The sequence below is a fragment of the Alligator sinensis genome, unplaced genomic scaffold (assembly GCF_000455745.1).
Source record: "Alligator sinensis unplaced genomic scaffold, ASM45574v1 scaffold79_1, whole genome shotgun sequence".
In the NCBI taxonomy this organism is placed as follows: domain Eukaryota; kingdom Metazoa; phylum Chordata; order Crocodylia; family Alligatoridae; genus Alligator; species Alligator sinensis.
The window spans coordinates 803,891-821,213 of NW_005842706.1; the positions used below are offsets into that span (position 1 = coordinate 803,891).

Genomic DNA, 17,323 nt, shown 5'->3' on the forward strand with positions numbered 1-17,323 from the left:
CAGTAAGAGAAATGCATTGCTTGTATTTGTGCTCCTCTTGTGTCTCTGCACCCATCTGTTGCCCCTGGTTTTATTCTTAGATTGTAAACCCAAGAGGCAGAAACACTCATTTTGTTACATTTGCATTACACTGGGTACGTCTATATGAGACACTTTGAGTGCAGTAGACTAATTCTACTGTGCATTAGCATGGTGGGAAAAACCTGTGCTAATGGGCTAATGTGCAGTAGATTTAGTCTACTGAGCATTAATGTCACCAAAAAAATGTTTGTACTAATGCGCAATAGTGCTAATTACGGTGCATTAAATTTGTACCTGTCATTACAGGTACTAAACTTAATGTGCTCTAATTACGGCACATTAATGAACATGTAGACGTGCCCACTGAGCCCAATGGGGGCCAAGTCCAACATAGGCACTCCTTGGTGTTACTGCAACACAAAGTAATCATCATTGCTGTGACCATTCTCCCCTTGGGTCCCCGTTCCCTCCCCTTCTCTGAACTCCTTTGCCTTCCCTCCACCACAGCCCAGTGCCTGACCAGTGGGTTTCATCATTCATGTCTGCTGTCTGTGACTAACTTAGATTGTGAGCTCTTTATGGGAGGCATCCTCTCCTCTTTGAAAGCTGTTAAATGCAGCTGGCGCAAAATAAATAGCACGGAACAATTCTGCCATTCTATCCAGGCTGGTGAATATTCGCTCCAGGACTGTCCACAACTGTTCCATCAATCGCAACACTGAAAACTTCAATAGATGTTCACGATGGTCCTGCTTTGAGCAGGGGTTTGGACTAGATGTGACTTCCTGAGGTCCCTTCCATCCCCCATTTTCTATGATTCTCCATCCCCTCTGTGGAAGCTGGAATTCAGTAAGAGGCTTAATTGAATCAGGCACCTGGTTCAGTGGGACATAGGAACTCTTTTAGGCCTCCTTTAAAATCCCACGTGGAGTGCTTACAGAGTCCATCCACTTTTCATTTTTATAAGAGATGCTGAGGAAAGCAACCAGCCAAAATTTGGCATTACTGAATCCATTCAGTGAAAATGCAGTTCCTCAGCAGCCATTTGTGCTGGGTGCTGTAATTTTGGGGTGCCCCAATGAACACAAATGTGCATTTAGTTTTTATACATGAATTAAAAACTAACTCATACAGTTCTGGTCCTTGAAAATTCCTTCTGCCAAGTGGGATAGAACCCACTGAATATGACTGAACCGCAATAGAAATGAGAAGATAAAATTTTAGATGCTCCTAAACCCACAGCCTCAGATATATTTAGGCACTTCATTTCTATTTAGGTGTCTAACTGCCAGTGTTTTCATTATAAGACCCTAAAGAGGAGTTGAGCTACAAAATACATTTGGAGATCTGGACCTACGTGACGTAAGAGCCAAACTCACTTTTGTTACATTTACCCATGATCGGTTCCTGCAGGAGGAATTTGAAAAGCTCAGAACTGTAAGGCTGGGACTTTCAAAGGAGCCTAGGAGAGGTAGGTGCTCGTGTCCCATCAAGCATGCATAGCACTGGGCCACTTAACTCTCCTAGGCTTCTTGGACAGTCCCAGTCTGTGTGGCCTGGATTTTGAAACATGCCTTGTAATTTTGGGTCTCCCAGTCTGAAAGGTGTGTGCTCAGAACTTGTTGAGACTGTGCTGAAGGTCTCCAATGGGGCACCTCAGAATCAACATACTCAAAATTAGAAGTCACTTTTAAAAATGTAGGTCCATGTGACTGGATTTTCCCAGGCTCAGAACTCACAGCAAGACCTGGGCAAACAATATATTTTTGGTTTGGTGGTCAAACTGAAATTCGGGGGAAGGGGAGGTTTGAGCTGAACTGGAGTGGAATTGTAAAAAAAAAAATGAAACAAAATGAAAAATAAGTTCAAAAATCATTTTGACTTAACTGAAAGATTCATTAAGCCTGAATTTAAATAGTTGTATTTATATATAACTCTTTTTAGAACTTTTCCCTTTTTTTTTTTTTTTAATCTTGCTTAGAACTTTCCCTTAGTCCAAATTTACGTCAATGTTTAAGTGAAAAATGATACTTGGAAAGAAAAGTAAAAAAGTTTTATGTTGGAGATGTCAAAGGGAAACTTTTAAGTAATCTAAAACAAAGCAGTTTGCTTTGAAAATGTGGAAACAAAATATTTTCAATTTTTTTAAATGTATTCTCACCGTTTTAGCCACCCAAAAAGATTTGATGAATTCAACATGAATTGGACACGTCTTTAAAAAGCCTAAATGGGAGTTTGTGTCCTTTGAAAATCCAGCCACCTATATAGTTTTATAAATAGAAGCTTTTGTGTGCTTAATGCTTTTGAAAATTGGGTTCCTAATTTTAGACTTTCACACAAGATTACTACAACAGATGCTGCTCTTAATTAAATAAGTGCGAATCCAGAGTAATTTGGGTCATTTATTTGACTGTAAAACATTCAGACTCCAACTCAAATAAATCACCATAAATCCACTGTCTTAGGACAATAGGACTGGAAGTTCTACTGAGTCTAGTTCCATTTATCACGGGAAACCAAATCCTATAACCCTGTTCATAAATGTATCAAACTCCATTTGAAACAAGCCATTTTTTTTTTTTAAATCTCAGTAAAGTGACACTAATTTATACCAGCTAAATATTGGGGCCAAAATTTACACTGGAGCAGAATATGTCTGTTGCATAATACTTCTGAAATCTTGTGGAGTTACCTTGGACCAGATCCATGGCTGATACTAATCCTACAGGCAGTAAAGAGATCTGTAGGGCTGCATGGATTGGCACCAGCTAAGAATTTGAACCCTTGTTAGCAAGTTGCTTAGGGTCAAGTCATACTTGTTTGTACTTTCATGTTCCTTTGTATTAGTGATTTACAGAACTATGGCCAATGACATGGCAGCAATGCATGGAAGAGTAGAGCGCTGATGTATAGAGAAGTGAATGAATAAAGAAAATACATCTGTTACAAAATGGTGGTTAATTGTCTAACCTGGGCTCCATAGTTAGCATAACTTGTTGTAGTTCTCTTGACTTAAATGGAGCTACCCTGACCTGGAACAGCTCCCATTGGCTTCAGAGGAGCTCTGCTGATGGATACCACCTGGGGAACCAAATCAGGGAGTCCAGCAGAACAACCAGTTCATACCAGCTGGGGATTTGGACCAACTGCAGTTACACTGATTTACAGGACTGCCCTGACATCCTGAGGGCCTCACTGTTTGTTTCCCTCACTTCCCATTATCCCTAGGCATAGCAGCACTTTAAGCCTATGGCCTAAAAGTACATGTCACCCCCTGGGCTTCACTGTCATACCTCCTGCAAGGTTGCCAATCCAATCTTTTTTTTTTTTAAACTAATAATCTGCAAAATTATTACTGACAACCGGTTTGTAATGACATGTTTTACTGACATATGTTTTACACAATGCAAATGTAACCCTTCTGCTAAGCCATGAACAAGTGCAGGGTTCAAATTTAGGGGTTTAAAACCACCATATAAGTTCATTGTCAGTACAATGTTTTCAGGTAATCAGTAAAAAATATAAATTCTTGAGTTGGCCACCCTGCTTGATTGGAGCAGTAGTTTTACTTCATGCAGCTCTACCCCAGGGGGCTCTTATTCACCCCCACAACCTCATTCCCCACCTACAAATCCACCCCCAGCCTTACCCCTGCTGGCCCCACCTCCCTGTCCTGACCCAGATCCCCAAAGAACTGTCTGTCTACCTGCAACCCAACAGTGTTACAAGAAGGCGATCAAACCCAGGAGCAGCACAGGGCTGGGATGAACAGACTCCGGGAGCTCCCGTGGGCTACAAAGACCTGGCAGAACTGCATGCAGGGTGCTGAGCTCTTGCTTAGACACCAGGTGGCACTTCTCTTCTCTGTCTAGTCTACAATGCTCAACTCCAGCTTCATTTCTGACAAGAAATCACAGAACAATAGAAAATGAGGGTTGGAAGGGACCTCAGGAGGTCACATCTAGTCCAACCCCCTGCTCAAAGCAGGACGAGCCCCAACTAGATCAACCCAGCCAAGGGTTTGTCTAGCTGGGTCTTAAAAACCTTCAAGGATGGAAATTCTACCACCTCTCTGGATAACCTGTTCCACTGCTTCACTACCCTCTTAGTAAAAAAGGCTTTCCTAATATCTAACCTCAACTTCCCTTGCTGCAACTTGAGGCCGTTGCTCTTTGTTCTGTCATTGCCACCACTGAGAACAGTCCAGGTCCACCTGCTTTTGAACCCCCCTTCAGGTAGTTGAAGGCTGCTATTAAATCCCGCCTCAGTCTTCTCTTCACCAGACTAAATAAGTCCAGTTCTTTCCTCAGAAGTCATGTGCCCCAGCCACTGAACCATTTTCATTGCACTCCATTGGACTGTCTTCAATTTGTCAACATCCTTTCTGTAGTGAGGGGCCCAATAGTGGACACAGTACTCCAGACCTGAATTTTCAGTCAGTTCCAGCTACTTACTATTTTCATAGGTGGCTCAATTTCTTTTTATGGATTTCATGAACAGGCATTTTTAGCCTTCATTTTTATAGACAGTCTATAAATTTATGGACAGTTGCCAACCCTGACTCTGTGCTACCCATAGGCCTTCCCCCATGGCATTGTTCCCCCCACACCCTCCAGGTGTCCCCACTTCATACCATACTCTGCATCTCACCAGGCTTCAATGTACATAATCTTTAGATTATCACTCCAGGTTACCCATAGAGCCTCACTTTCCATCACACCTGGACCTCAAAATATCGCCATCAGGGCTTCACCATGAGTCACCTGCAACTACTCTTTCACACCTGGGATCTTCCCTGGAGTCACCATCCAGCTTCACTGTGCACTAACCTGAGGAATGCACTGTGGTTCACCCTGAGGATATGATATATATGACAACTAGACAACAATCTTCTGCATCTCCCCCAGCCCAAAAGTCTTTGCTTTTCTCAGGCTTTGCTCAGTGTAGCGCCTGAAGCCTTGCTGTAATTCGCCTCTGGCCTTGTCCTTTATCACTCACAACCCTTGCCACGTGTCCTTCCAGATTTCAGTCTGCCCAAAGCACAGGGCTTCATTCTGCACCAACCTCAGGCCTCTGTTCTGTGTCCCCCCATTCTCAATGAACAGTTCCCCCACAGCATCAACAAATGTCTCATCAATCCTAGGGGAAAGCACTGCACAGTTCACAGTCCCCAGGGCCTCAGTGCACAGAATCCTGGACATTTGTGTACATCACTCCTAGACTTCAACATGTGTCAGCCACAGGGTCTCATTCTGCATCCTGCTCAGGCAGCTCCAAGTGTCATCTAGGGTCCCATTTGTTTCACCTCTGGACCTTGCGCTGCATCACCACTGTTCCTGCCCTCAGACTTCCTCCTGCATCATACCAGCCTGGATAGAATGGCAGATTATAGGAAGTGGTAAATGTCCCTCAAACCCTTGAAACATTTCACTTTTATAATGCTGCCTGTTTGGTAGTTATAGTGTAGTTCTCTTGCATCCCCTCTTCCCTTCTCTGGGCCACAGTCACTGTTCAGGTTGCATCTCCCAAGATGTTCCACAGCATCTGCTTCTTGGCAGGAAGCAGTGCATCATGGCTGTGGCATGGAAGATAAAATCCATCTGTGATAGGTTATGGAGTCAGGGTGGTGTGATGAGAACAGCACCTGAAGGCATAAGAAGTTACAGGGAGTGGTGGTGCATGATGGGAATAAGATGTAGATAGCACCCAAAGTATTGTGAGGTTAGTAAAGGAAAAGTTATGTGGCATTAGAAGTATCTATTGCAGTGTTGGGTCACTGGGGGTGGGATGGCTGGAAAGGAACAGTAGCTACAGTGCTTGGAGGGCAGTGGATGATGGATAGTCTGATGAAGTGATGTCATCAGCCTAGTGGGGTCACTAGAAAAGCATATGACAAGAGAAGTTATCAGAGATATTGGCTATTTTCTTTGAGAGCTTGTGGAGGTTGGGTGAGATCCAGGCAACTGGAAAAAAAGCAAATATAGTGCCCATCTTTAAGAAAGGGAATCAGTAGAATTACAGGCTGGTCAGTCTCACCTTGCTCCTTGGAAAGATTATTGTCATGAACTCACAATCTTTTGGGGTGCTCATAAAATGTCATACATAGATATTTTCCTGATTTAGAGTTACCACTATAATGTTTGGTCTTTATTTGTAGCTCATGTTAAGCTGCATTTTGCTCTATTATTTTTATGCCTGTAAGAACCAGGGTTTGGGTTATAATTGTAGTCATATCATTTTGTAAGGTTTGACTTGCAGTGAGGGCTGTGTTAAATTAGGTATTCCTCTCCGAACCATAATGTTCACACACCTGAGGAATAATCACTGAGAAGGTGCATCCAAGATAACTATGCATATTGGCCAGCCCAAAGGATGAATAGGCCCACAGGCAGACTGAGGTGGTTTACACTCCATGGCTGGAGGCCAGTAGCAAGACTAACACTTAGAAATGGTCTAGTCAAATTGCAGTTGGAGAAAATAAGTGAGAGGCCATACCTCTGTCAGATCATTGATAGCTAAGGACTGGATTAGATTAATGTATCTGAAAAAGTTGTAAATACTTTCCAGATGTACTTGGATCAGGAAATACAGGTGTCAGACAGATGCATATCGAGGGGAGGCAGTGATCTGCAGAATATACAAATGCCCCCTGAGAACTGAATGGAAGAATGTAAATGAACAGATAAGACTGCATACAAAAAACTAGAACTCTTGGTACCAAAATGCTACCTTTTATTAGACCAACTGGGAAATTGCAAAAAAACTCCTTTTCTGCAAGCTTTCAGAATCAAAGTCCCTTTGTCAGGCTCTGGGAAAAGTTATAAATGGTACAAGATGGTACAAGGTATACAGATATATAAAGTATAGATGGTACAAGATGGAAAAAAACAGATAAGATTGGGTTCTTAGGACATGACTCAAGAGGCAAATTGTTGTCTAAGGATCTCTGAGCACAGGGTGATTTAGTCCCCTGGCTGAGTGAAAGCTGGGCAATGCAACCTAACTGGCTGCTTGCAGAAAACTTTTGACTTGTTAAGAGCCAACAAGTGCATTGTAGTAGTGCAGGGTAAGATTTCTACTATTTTTCCCTGATTTAACTTCCATATATTCCATATATTTATACACAACATACAGTTACTGTTTTTAGGATTTCTCTTGTTTATGTAATAAATGGTTTTGTTATTTCTTATGCCTTTCTAATTGATTTTGGTAAGTGTGATTTCAGAGCATTTCACACAACAGGCTGCTCACTCCTACAGGAGGAGCTATAATTCCTTGCCCAAGCTGAACAACAGACACGATTCAAATCACTTCTCTTACTTGAATAATTTGCTGCCATTTGCCATTTTGGAGTACAAATATCGTCTCAGTCCACGCCTAACAGCCTATGGGGGTTTTTTTTGTTTTTGTTTTTTACTTTTGACTCAACTATATTTTAACTTAAATCATTAACAAGGACTCCAGATTGTAGTCTGGCATGCAGCTGGCTATTGCCACATCCTCACTGAGAAGAAAACAACCAAATATCACCAGAGATGCTCCTGCATTTTTCTGACATTCTTCCCTGGATTTGGCTGTGATTATTTTGGATGACCAGTCCCATCCCTACTTGGGACTGTTTCTCTAGTCTCACGGTCCATATCATCCAACTTCCATTGCTTTCATAGTGAGTGCTGTTTTTTCCTTAAAGATGAATTCTGGAAGCACGTGCATCCTAACAGCTATTCTGTTGGTCACTGAATTTTGCAGTCAGTCACTAACACATGCTCATCACACAGAACGATTCATGCAGCTGTTCTGGCCTTCACTAACCAGCATCTTCTCCAAGACAGTATCATTACCTGCAATAAACAATGATTACAGGTAACCATTACTTCTCCCTGTGCAGAATACTGGGAGCAGATCATATAGAAAGGTTGGACTGAAAACAAGATGAAGAAAAAGACCTGCATTGCATGTAGGAGCAATAGTCTTGGACCAGGACCTCAGCGTACTACCACCTGCACAAATAGAGCCAAAGATAGTGCCTTTATGATAGAAGGATAAGACAAGAGAGAACCGATGGAAACAGGCAGACAGGTCGGGTATACAAGGAAATGACGATACCATATTGGATTGCATGCTAGGCAGTGTTCTCAGTACAACAGCTGCCTAACCATTGTTATGTTTATGACTCCCTTGTGAAACGTGAACAGCAAATGGACAAAAAGTAATTCCATACTCATTTAAAAACATCATTTGAGCTCTGGATCCTCTCCCCTTCTTGCTATTCCTTGTTCATTGGGAGGAAAAGAATGAGGCTGCTGAATGTGCACCCAGCAACACTGATCTTCAGCTGGTGAGTGATCCATGAAACAAACAGTGATCAGAGACTCCTTGCCTCAGGTATGTAACTAGATACCAGCTGGCATCAATTCTCTAATTTAACCTTCAGAAGGGCATAGCCATATGGCCTCAGTGTGGTGCCTGGTAATTTCTAATCTGCCAATTGAGCTAGGGACTTGTTCAGCAAATCCTCCAGTTAATTTAAAAATAATTATAGGAGCTTTACCATCATTCAAAATCACTCCCCTGAACTAACATGCAATTTCAAAGCAACCAGATTAAAAGAAAAAAGTTCTCTCTCACCCATGTAAGCGCACAGGGAAATGTTTAATGTAACATTGAACAAAGCAATCTGCTTTCCATTTCTGGAGGGCAGCAGTTCTGGGCTGTATGCCTAGAAAGTGAACTTCTGTTTTATTTGTAGGATGGTGATTTCCTGCCGTACCAGCTGTCTAGCTTGAAGAAGCAAAAAATCTTTTACAATAATTCACAATTTCCTTTTATTTTTTTTAACAGGCTTTTACTTGGCTTTTACTTTTTACAGGCTTGACTTAAACATAATTGTTCAAACAAACCTAATTCCAATTGCCTTAAAAAGCCAAACATCCTAGCATCTCATGCACAACCAGTCTATTTTAAAATCTGTCCCCTCCCTCTTAGGTCTGGCATATTAGCTACGCTGATTCTTAAGTCACTTGAAACATCTAAACACAATTCTGGAACAATGAGAACCTTGACTTGTGCTACAGGGACATCTGCTTTTCAGCTCAGAGCCTGAGCTCTCTCACCAGGCTTCAATGTTAACTCCATTCCCAAAATTAGGAAGTTCTCTGCACCCACAACATCTTGTGCTCTCCTCCTACACTACAGCCTTTAAGAGATGCTCTCTTAAATATCCCCCAAACTTAAAATCAGTGGATCTATCAGATGAACATCCACTTCCAACTGACTGATGACAAGGATCTCATCTGATACATCAAGTATTAAGGGCGGGTTTCATTTTAACCATAACTCTTATCCTGCCTCCTTTTCCTTCAGAAAGCATTTGGAAGGAGAAACATAGGTTTCAGCATCTTTCAGAAGGTATTAAAGTCAGTGTTAACTGGATTTTTTTGGAGTAGGGATACAAAAAAAAAAAGTAGGAATGAGCTGGGGTATTGCTGCTGCTACCTTGTTAAAATCCACTCCTCATTTCTTGACAACAGAAAATAGCCTACATAAAAAAGGGACCTGAAAGAACAGCCAAGAGAGAAACCCCAGGTCCTGTTCCTAATGCTTACTTGCACATGCAACCTCACTGCTGGAGAAAGTGCAGCAGCCACTTTAACCCAGCAAACCTGTACCATTGCTGGGCTGTTTAAGACATTGCCTGAAGGTACCTCTCTGGTCAAAGATTCATGGCACCAACACAAAACAGCTCTGTCTGGCTGAGCCAGGCTGTTACTAAACAGAAGGCAAACAGATAGCTGATAGATGAAAACGATCCAGTGGCTAGGAGCTGAAGTTAGACAAATTAAAGTTTGATGCAAGTCACTTTCCAAGTAGCAAGTGTAAATTATACATTGAGGCTGCCTCTCCTGAGAAGGTCCACATTTTCTGCAGCTTGGTGTGTTCAAATCAAATACGTATCAAATATTTCTCAAACACAAGCCTTAATTCAGTATCTGGGACAGACTCTACTACTCATGCATACAGGTCATACTAGATGGTCTTTGGACATCCTATTTGGCCATAGGATCTTCTATGAATCACCTGCAACACGAGCTGCTATAATCTGCAGCACTATTCTCACTGCCATCATTTGGCTGTCACCTAGACAAACCAGCAACAGAGTCCAGTGCAAGCTCTATTGAGCCAATAACACTTGAGCAAGGTGAATCTGCCTAGAGTCCTATGTGACAAACTTTCTACAACCCAAACCCCTTAAACTTTCTCTCCTACATTCCTGGTCCCATAGGATGTATTTTCTGGCAGCTGGATTTGCAATAAGACCCTCAGCAGCAAGTCCAAGTTTGGCACTCCCTTGAGCCAAAGGTTCACCCAAAAGGTACATTAGAAGAAAATGGAAAATATAAGAAAGGAACTGAACACACCCTACCACAACTCATCTTAAGTGCTGGGCATTGCTAAAGCCTCCATTAATACTTGATGTATGAAATTGGATCCTTATCATGAATTAGGACCCTTAAACAGAATTTCTTACTGTACCTAGAATTGAACACCCAACATTTTAAAATATAAATAAACCTTTCAAAACCCTCATGTAACATTAAAAGCAAATATATTTTAACCAAAGAGTACTATTACTGTCTTACTGGAGATGGTTTAAGTTTGCAATGGTTTCTTACAAAACATTAAAGATGCATGCAAATGATTTTTAAAAATATCCTTTTTAATAAAAAAAAAATCTGAGTTTCTTTTCCATTCCTTTTTAGTTTCAAATGTCAGGATACTACTTCTTCCTCTTTAGCTATTCACATAAGCCAAATATTGTGGACCCATGGACAGAGCACTGGGTTGTGATTCAGGTGCCTTGGGTTCAGTCCTGTCTCAGCCACTTAGAGCAAGGCCCTAACCTTCCAGCACCCTAGATTCCTCATTTTTAAAATGGGCAAATACCAATCTCCTTTCTGGAGTAATTAAAGGTCTTCAGAGGAGAAAGCACTACCTAAGACCCAAGTCTTTTGGTTTAGTTTCACACTTAATGGAAATCATAGGGAGATTTTTTCTTTGTATTTTTTTAGCTCATCTCATTAGCTTTTCTCTTTTGGGGGAGGGAGTAGGAATTTCAAAATCATTTCACAGAAAATGCTGTCAGAAAATTACATCAGGTGGAAAACTTTTATGGCAAATGCTGTCAATGAAATCTCAGTTTTCACCAAACATGAAAGTCCTATTACTGTTAAGTCTACTGAAGCAGGGCTGTCCAGATGGCTGCCCACAGGCCACATCCAGCCCCATGGCTCCTGGTCTGGATGCTGCTCCCCTCATTGCTGCTGTAGCCAGGGTCTTCAGGGTCTCCCTCCCTCCTCCTTCTGCTTCCTTCCTCTGCATCTGGAGACAATATGGTGCAGCAGAGCATGCAGAGCTGAGGGAACTTGTGGCTAGGGGGATTTAGGAGCCCCTATGTAGTGTGGCATTAGGGCACCAATGCTATGTCCAGTGGAGGGAGAGGGAGCAGCTATATCAGGACACAGGGCACAGCGTGTAGCTGGAAGGTGTGCAGCCCACTCAGAAGTTGGACAGCCCTGTACTGAAGCATCAAACTGGGACACCACAGTCAAGACTCGGGTCTCTCTCTAGGGACTGGTGCTGTGCACACACCTGACAAAATAACCCCTGCAGCAGGAAGCTTTAAAATATTTGTATTTATTTATTTATTTATTTATTTGTATACTGTAGTTCCAGCACGTATGTAGTCTTAGAACAGGATTGCACTATGCTAACTGTTTTACAGGGCTGGTCCTTGCATCTGCTTGCAATCCTAGCAGGGAGCCATGCCAAACCACCAGAGCTGACTTTCTCTCATGGACTCATGAGCTGACCTGACACAAAGAGGGCTAGAAAAATGAGGTGTCTGTAGACATGCAATCAGCTAGCTTACATAATGCACCAAAAGATGGCAGTAGAGGACAAGTTCAGAAAAAAAAGGAGATGGCTAGTAGTAGAAACTAGACAAATTCAGATTGAGAATAAGGTCGTTTTTAACAATGAGGATAATTAACTGTATGAACAGCTTATGAAGGACTGAGCTGTGTTCCTCCAGCACTGGCAAACTTTAGATCAAAACTAGACATTTTCCCCCAAATGATCCGCTGTAGTCTAAATAGGAATGAACACAGGTGATACAACAAATTCAACTTCTTGTTGTGAAAGACAAACAGCATCTTCCCCGCTACTCTGAATGTATCAGGTTCATGAAATCTGGTACAGACCTCAAGTCCATTCTCTGCTCTTCAGTTTTAAAATAATCTCTCATCTCTCTCATCAGCATACCAAATACAGCTGGAAGGCACTCAAAGAACTGTCACTTGTTATTTAGGAATCCATTTTCAATGGATAAATGAGATTCCTGATGGACAGAACCAGCCTGCTTGCCATTTGTCGCCACCTACTTCCAGGACCAACATGCAGAGCATAAACCAACAAAAGCTGTTTTAAGACCCTTTGGCCAAGTTCTCTTTGAAGGGAAGCCAACTGGTAAAGTCTACTGCCAACTTGACAGAAGTGGTTAGGGCCATGGGGCATAACAGAGCACTGTTTACAACACAAGAAATAAACCTAAGCTTGACCTTAGGGGAGGGACAGCAATAATCAGAAACATTCTTATACTGTATGCCCAGCAACTTCTGATGCCAGGCCCCAGCTCACTCATACATTGAAGTGCAGAAGAGGTTTAATGTGGATAAAGCATCCCTCTGTCCAAGTAAAACCCTTTCTGCACTTCAGTGTATCAGTGAATTGGGTCCTGGCATCAGATGTTGCGGGGCACATGGTATAAGATGTTGGGGCCTGGCATCAGATGCAGTTCTTGATCTGTTTGCGGGATTGTACTTCCCCCTTAGGGATTGCTTTTGGGAGTAACAGAGACCACAGAGCAGGAAAGCAATAGTTGTGCTCTGTCTGTCCGGGGAGGGTGCCCCCTGCGCCTCCCCAATTACCACAGAAACACTCCACTGTTCTCTCCACACCCATGGCTCCTCAGACCAATTTAGTCCTGATAGCCCTTGTGCCCCTTGCTGCTTTTGTCTTAGCTAATGACTCCTGTGTCCTTCCTTTTGATATTGAGATCCCATCCTCCATCCCACTCTCCTCTACCAGAGCTGTGTTCTACAAGACCCCCTAACAGTGCTAAATTGGGTATCTGGGTCTCATTCCCATCCTGAGCTCTCTTTCTCACTCATAGAAGCTCCTTTCCATAAAGCTCCTTGATTTTGAATTCATTTAATTCCATAAAGCCCCTGGTTTGCCTGGAGCATGTTGAAATGTGATTGAGCACATGCTCACAGCCGGTGACAACAGCTCCTAGGGGCTGGCTGCCAAGAACAGTTACAGCCAGGTTGACCAACAGACCTGTCAGTTCTGGAATATGCAGGGCACTCAGATCTAAAATCTGGAAGTAACAACCTAGAGCAGGACAGGGAGAAATTAGGACTCCTAGGTCCTCAAGCACAGAAGAAGTTGCCCCCAGCTTTTCTGATTTCAGTGACTGCTGCCCGCAGGCATCCCACACACAGTCACTAACCGGGCCACTCTTCTCCACACAGCTCTACTGATTCTATGCTGCTCTGGGCTGAAGGAAGGCATGGGAGCGGGAGGGAAGGGGAAGTCACAACTATCTCCAAATATTTTATTTCCTCAGTGGAGAGGACATGCTGCATTACCAGCAGGACCAAAACTAATGGTTCCCCAGGCACCCAGTGCTCTGGTGAGTTGCCAGAAAGGGCAACTCCGGCAGAAAAGAGCTGGTTGGGATGAACTTGCATAGGCCTCAACAGTGCAGGGCCTCCATCCAAACAACCATGCTACTCACCAGTCAAGAGACCAGACAGCTTTGGTGGTGCCCCTCAATCCTGACCTGCAGATCCCTCCTAAAACAGCCCCACCTGGATCACAGGCCTCCTCTTCTCCTAATCTTGTGGAAGATAAGGATTAGTCCCACAGAACATAGGGGGAGATGGGTCATAGGAGCCTGGGAGAGGTCACGTTAAGAGTGACCTGAGGTGGGGCAGTGTGTGGGGAAGAGAGTGGAATTGAGAGAGATGTTAAAAACTAAACAGGATACATTCATTTTCTGCCAAGTTCAGTCAGTCCTGGTTGCCATACGACAGTGGCCCAACCAGCTTCCTGATAAATCATGCCCACAGCATCACAGTTAGGTAGTAGAACTGGTACTGACTACAACGGGAGAGCACCCTCACCCCATCCTTGCAGCACCTTGTGCTACACTGAGGCTCTGTCATCAGCATTGACTGAGGGGCAAAACGCCCTACATACCCGCTGCGTAGCACAGCAGCCCCTACTGCACCATACATTTGACAAAGGAACTCCCCACACAGCAGAGATCCAGCCACAATTTAGTCCCCAACAACTGCACAATGCTATATACAACATATATTAGTGGGGGAATCATGCCCATGGTCCCATGGAGAAATACAACCTCCAGGACCCTCTCTGCAGGAGCCCATCCCCTTAAAAATGGTCACAAAATGGAAAACAACTGATAGAGGAGTGCAACCTGGTTAGACTTGGATGGGAGAGTTAAATGAAGATGAGCACGAGAAGGGAGATCAAATCAGGACAGCCCAAACTTTGAAAAGGAGGGGAAATTGGGTCTCCAAATGAGCTGCTCCATCCATTTGCCCCTACACAGAAGGGTGGTGGGAACACAGTGGGATGCGAAGGTGGGACTCAGAAGGAACTGGGAAGTTGTGGAGACACAGAAAACCAAAAGAAAAAAATAAGGGGCTCAAAATGGAGAACTCCTTAAAGTGGAGCTGAAAGCAACTGAAGTCCTCAAAAAGGGGTGACAGAGAAGGATGTCAGCGGGGTCTGAGAAAGACAGCCAAGCTAAAGACAACAGCCTCCATGGCCTATTGAAAGGGAAATGCCTAAACAGTGTAACCTCCTATCCCAGCCCTGCTCACAGCCTCAGGACACAATGTCCCTCAGGGCCACAGGGAGGTCAGGGAAGGTGAAGTGGTAGCCGCACTCCAAGGTGCGTTTCGGCACCACTCGCTGCCCCTCCAGCAGCATGATACCTCGCTCAGCCCCAAACACGGCCCGTACCACCACAGTGGGCAAGGGTAGGAGGGCTGGGCGCCCCAGGGCAGACCCCAGTGCACGGGCAAAGTCAGCATTTGAGGTGTTGGGGGAGGCTGGGGAGACGCCATTGAGGACACCTCGGACACCCTCAGTCTCTAGGGCATGAGACACAATGCCGGCCAGGTCCTGAACATGGATCCAGGGGAAAGGCTGGACACCAGAGCCAATGGGGCCACCAAGGCCCAGCCGAAAGGGCCACAGCATCTGTGAGATTGCACCTCCATTCTTCCCCAGTACCACTCCTGTGGAGAGAAGAGAGTCAGATAATGCCCCTGTGTCAGCCAGTGCCCCCTAACTGGGCCTTATCAAAGTAGCTCTAGAGAGGAAAGGTCACATGTCCCATTCCCCATCCTTTGTGCTACACAATCTCCCTATCCTGGGCTGAATTGAAGCCACAACACTTCACCCCACACCCCCCCACCCCTCCCCCAAAGGGAAAGGCCTATGCTCCATTCCCTACCCAACTAAGAAACCTCATCCCATCACGGTGGGGCCAGTCTTGAGCCAGAACCCTCCAATGGAGAAGTACCCATACCCCATTCTCCAACCCCCAAGCCAGTCCCCTCAACCTGGGGCTGATCTGCACTAGTGCCCTGCATCCCACCTCACCAGATCTCACCACCACTTCACGGGTGATGTTCCCTGGAATTTTAGCTGCCAACTCCCAGGTGTGCACCAGGCGTGAGAAGAAGTCACAGTCCCCACCAGAACTGTCTTCGGTATATTCAGTTGTCAGGCTAGGGCGGTAATACCCTGGCAGGTTAACAGAAAGGGCTGTTATTGCTGGATCATGGTCCTTATTCCCATGGTCATTCTGTCCCTCACTGAAGCACTACAGATATCCCAACCTCTCCCACAGCCATCATGTGTCGGAGACTATTTTCTCCTCTCTAAATGATGGAAGCACAACATTTCTTCTTACAATGGGAGAAAGACATTTCCCAGGAGATTTCAGTGGCTATTTTCTTCCACCTCCCCAAGGGCAGAAGCACATCTATTCCACAAAAGGCTTGTGGTTACAAGGGTAACCTTTTCCTCCCAGCAGTGGTGGAAAGACAAGCCCTTTTGCAGACAGCTGTGTTTTGCCATAGCAATATTATTCATCTACTCCCAATGGCAGAACATCATCAATGTCACCATAAGGTGTGATTTGCCCTTATGCTACAGGCTAGGGAACTATTTTCCTTTTTAGTGTCAGGGACAGAAGCACAAGATTTTGTGAGAAATTTCCCAAAGAAATTATTTTTCCTCTGTGAGCATGGGTGGACAGAAATCTACGTTGTTAGGGAATGTACTCTATCTAGTAAATGGGGACTGCTTTATCACAGTCACAGGAGAATATCAGGACTGCAGGAGACGTGAGGACTATTTTCCTTCTGCGCCAGAAGGGCACAGTAGGTTTGTTAAAGGCTGTGCTGCACTTGGCTCTGCTTCTTCTTTTCTGTTAGTAACTCACAAAAGTAAGAGGCTGCACTCTTCCTTTCCTGTACAGAGGGACTACTGACCCAGCAGGGCTGCAGATCAGGACCAAATCACACTTCATCCACATACACAGTAAATACCTACGCCGGTGACAAGGACCCAGGCACGAGGGGGCTGCTCAGCCTCAGCAATGGCTTTGGCCAAGGTCTTGGTAGTCTCCACCCGGCTGGTAACTACTTCCCTTTGGAAGGCATAGTCCCACCTGCAAAAGCAGAAAGATGGCAAAGGGGTCTTGCGTAGTCATGCCCCTCTGCAATCTTAATACACTCAATGGTTTTTATTTATATATGTGTATGTGTGTGGGTATAAAAATCCACAGCCACATCCAGCTAAATCTTCTCCCTGGAAATGGCAGCCCTAGATGAAAGTTCCCTATAGATATTTCATATTCAAACCAGACTCAGTCCCTGGATGATGCCACAATGCCACACCCTCCCCCTGCTGTGTAGTGGTTCAGGTAGTACAAGCCCCCCCACAACTCAGAGCAGCTGGAGTAAATGGTAGGCAGGACTCTAAACTCCAGAAGCAGACAAGCAGTCAGCTGCATGCACAATCCAGAACAAGCACTCATTTAACTAACTGTTCCCCAGGAGAAAACCTCCCAGTGACATTTTACCTCGAATCCCAATTCTCCACCATTTTAAGAATTGTTTTTTCCATCCTCTCTTTC

The 17,323-nt window shown here is 44.2% G+C and overlaps 1 protein-coding gene across 3 annotated transcripts in view; it reads right to left on the minus strand.

The window, feature by feature from the left end:
* Positions 1 to 7,868: 7,868 nt before the first annotated feature.
* Positions 7,869 to 17,323, minus strand: part of SDR39U1 (short chain dehydrogenase/reductase family 39U member 1) — a 12,249-nt gene continuing 2,794 nt past the window's right edge. For 2 of the 3 annotated variants that reach the window (XM_006034092.3, XM_025216051.1), the window contains 3 exons: positions 16,734 to 16,855; positions 15,781 to 15,924; positions 7,869 to 15,413 (listed from right to left, as the gene is read on the minus strand). In XM_006034092.3, coding sequence (XP_006034154.1) covers positions 14,998 to 15,413; positions 15,781 to 15,924; positions 16,734 to 16,855 — 682 coding nt within the window. In that variant the 3' untranslated portion in view covers positions 7,869 to 14,997. The remainder of the gene's footprint in view (positions 15,414 to 15,780; positions 15,925 to 16,733; positions 16,856 to 17,323) is intronic. The other variant, XM_025216052.1, reaches the window with a different exon arrangement.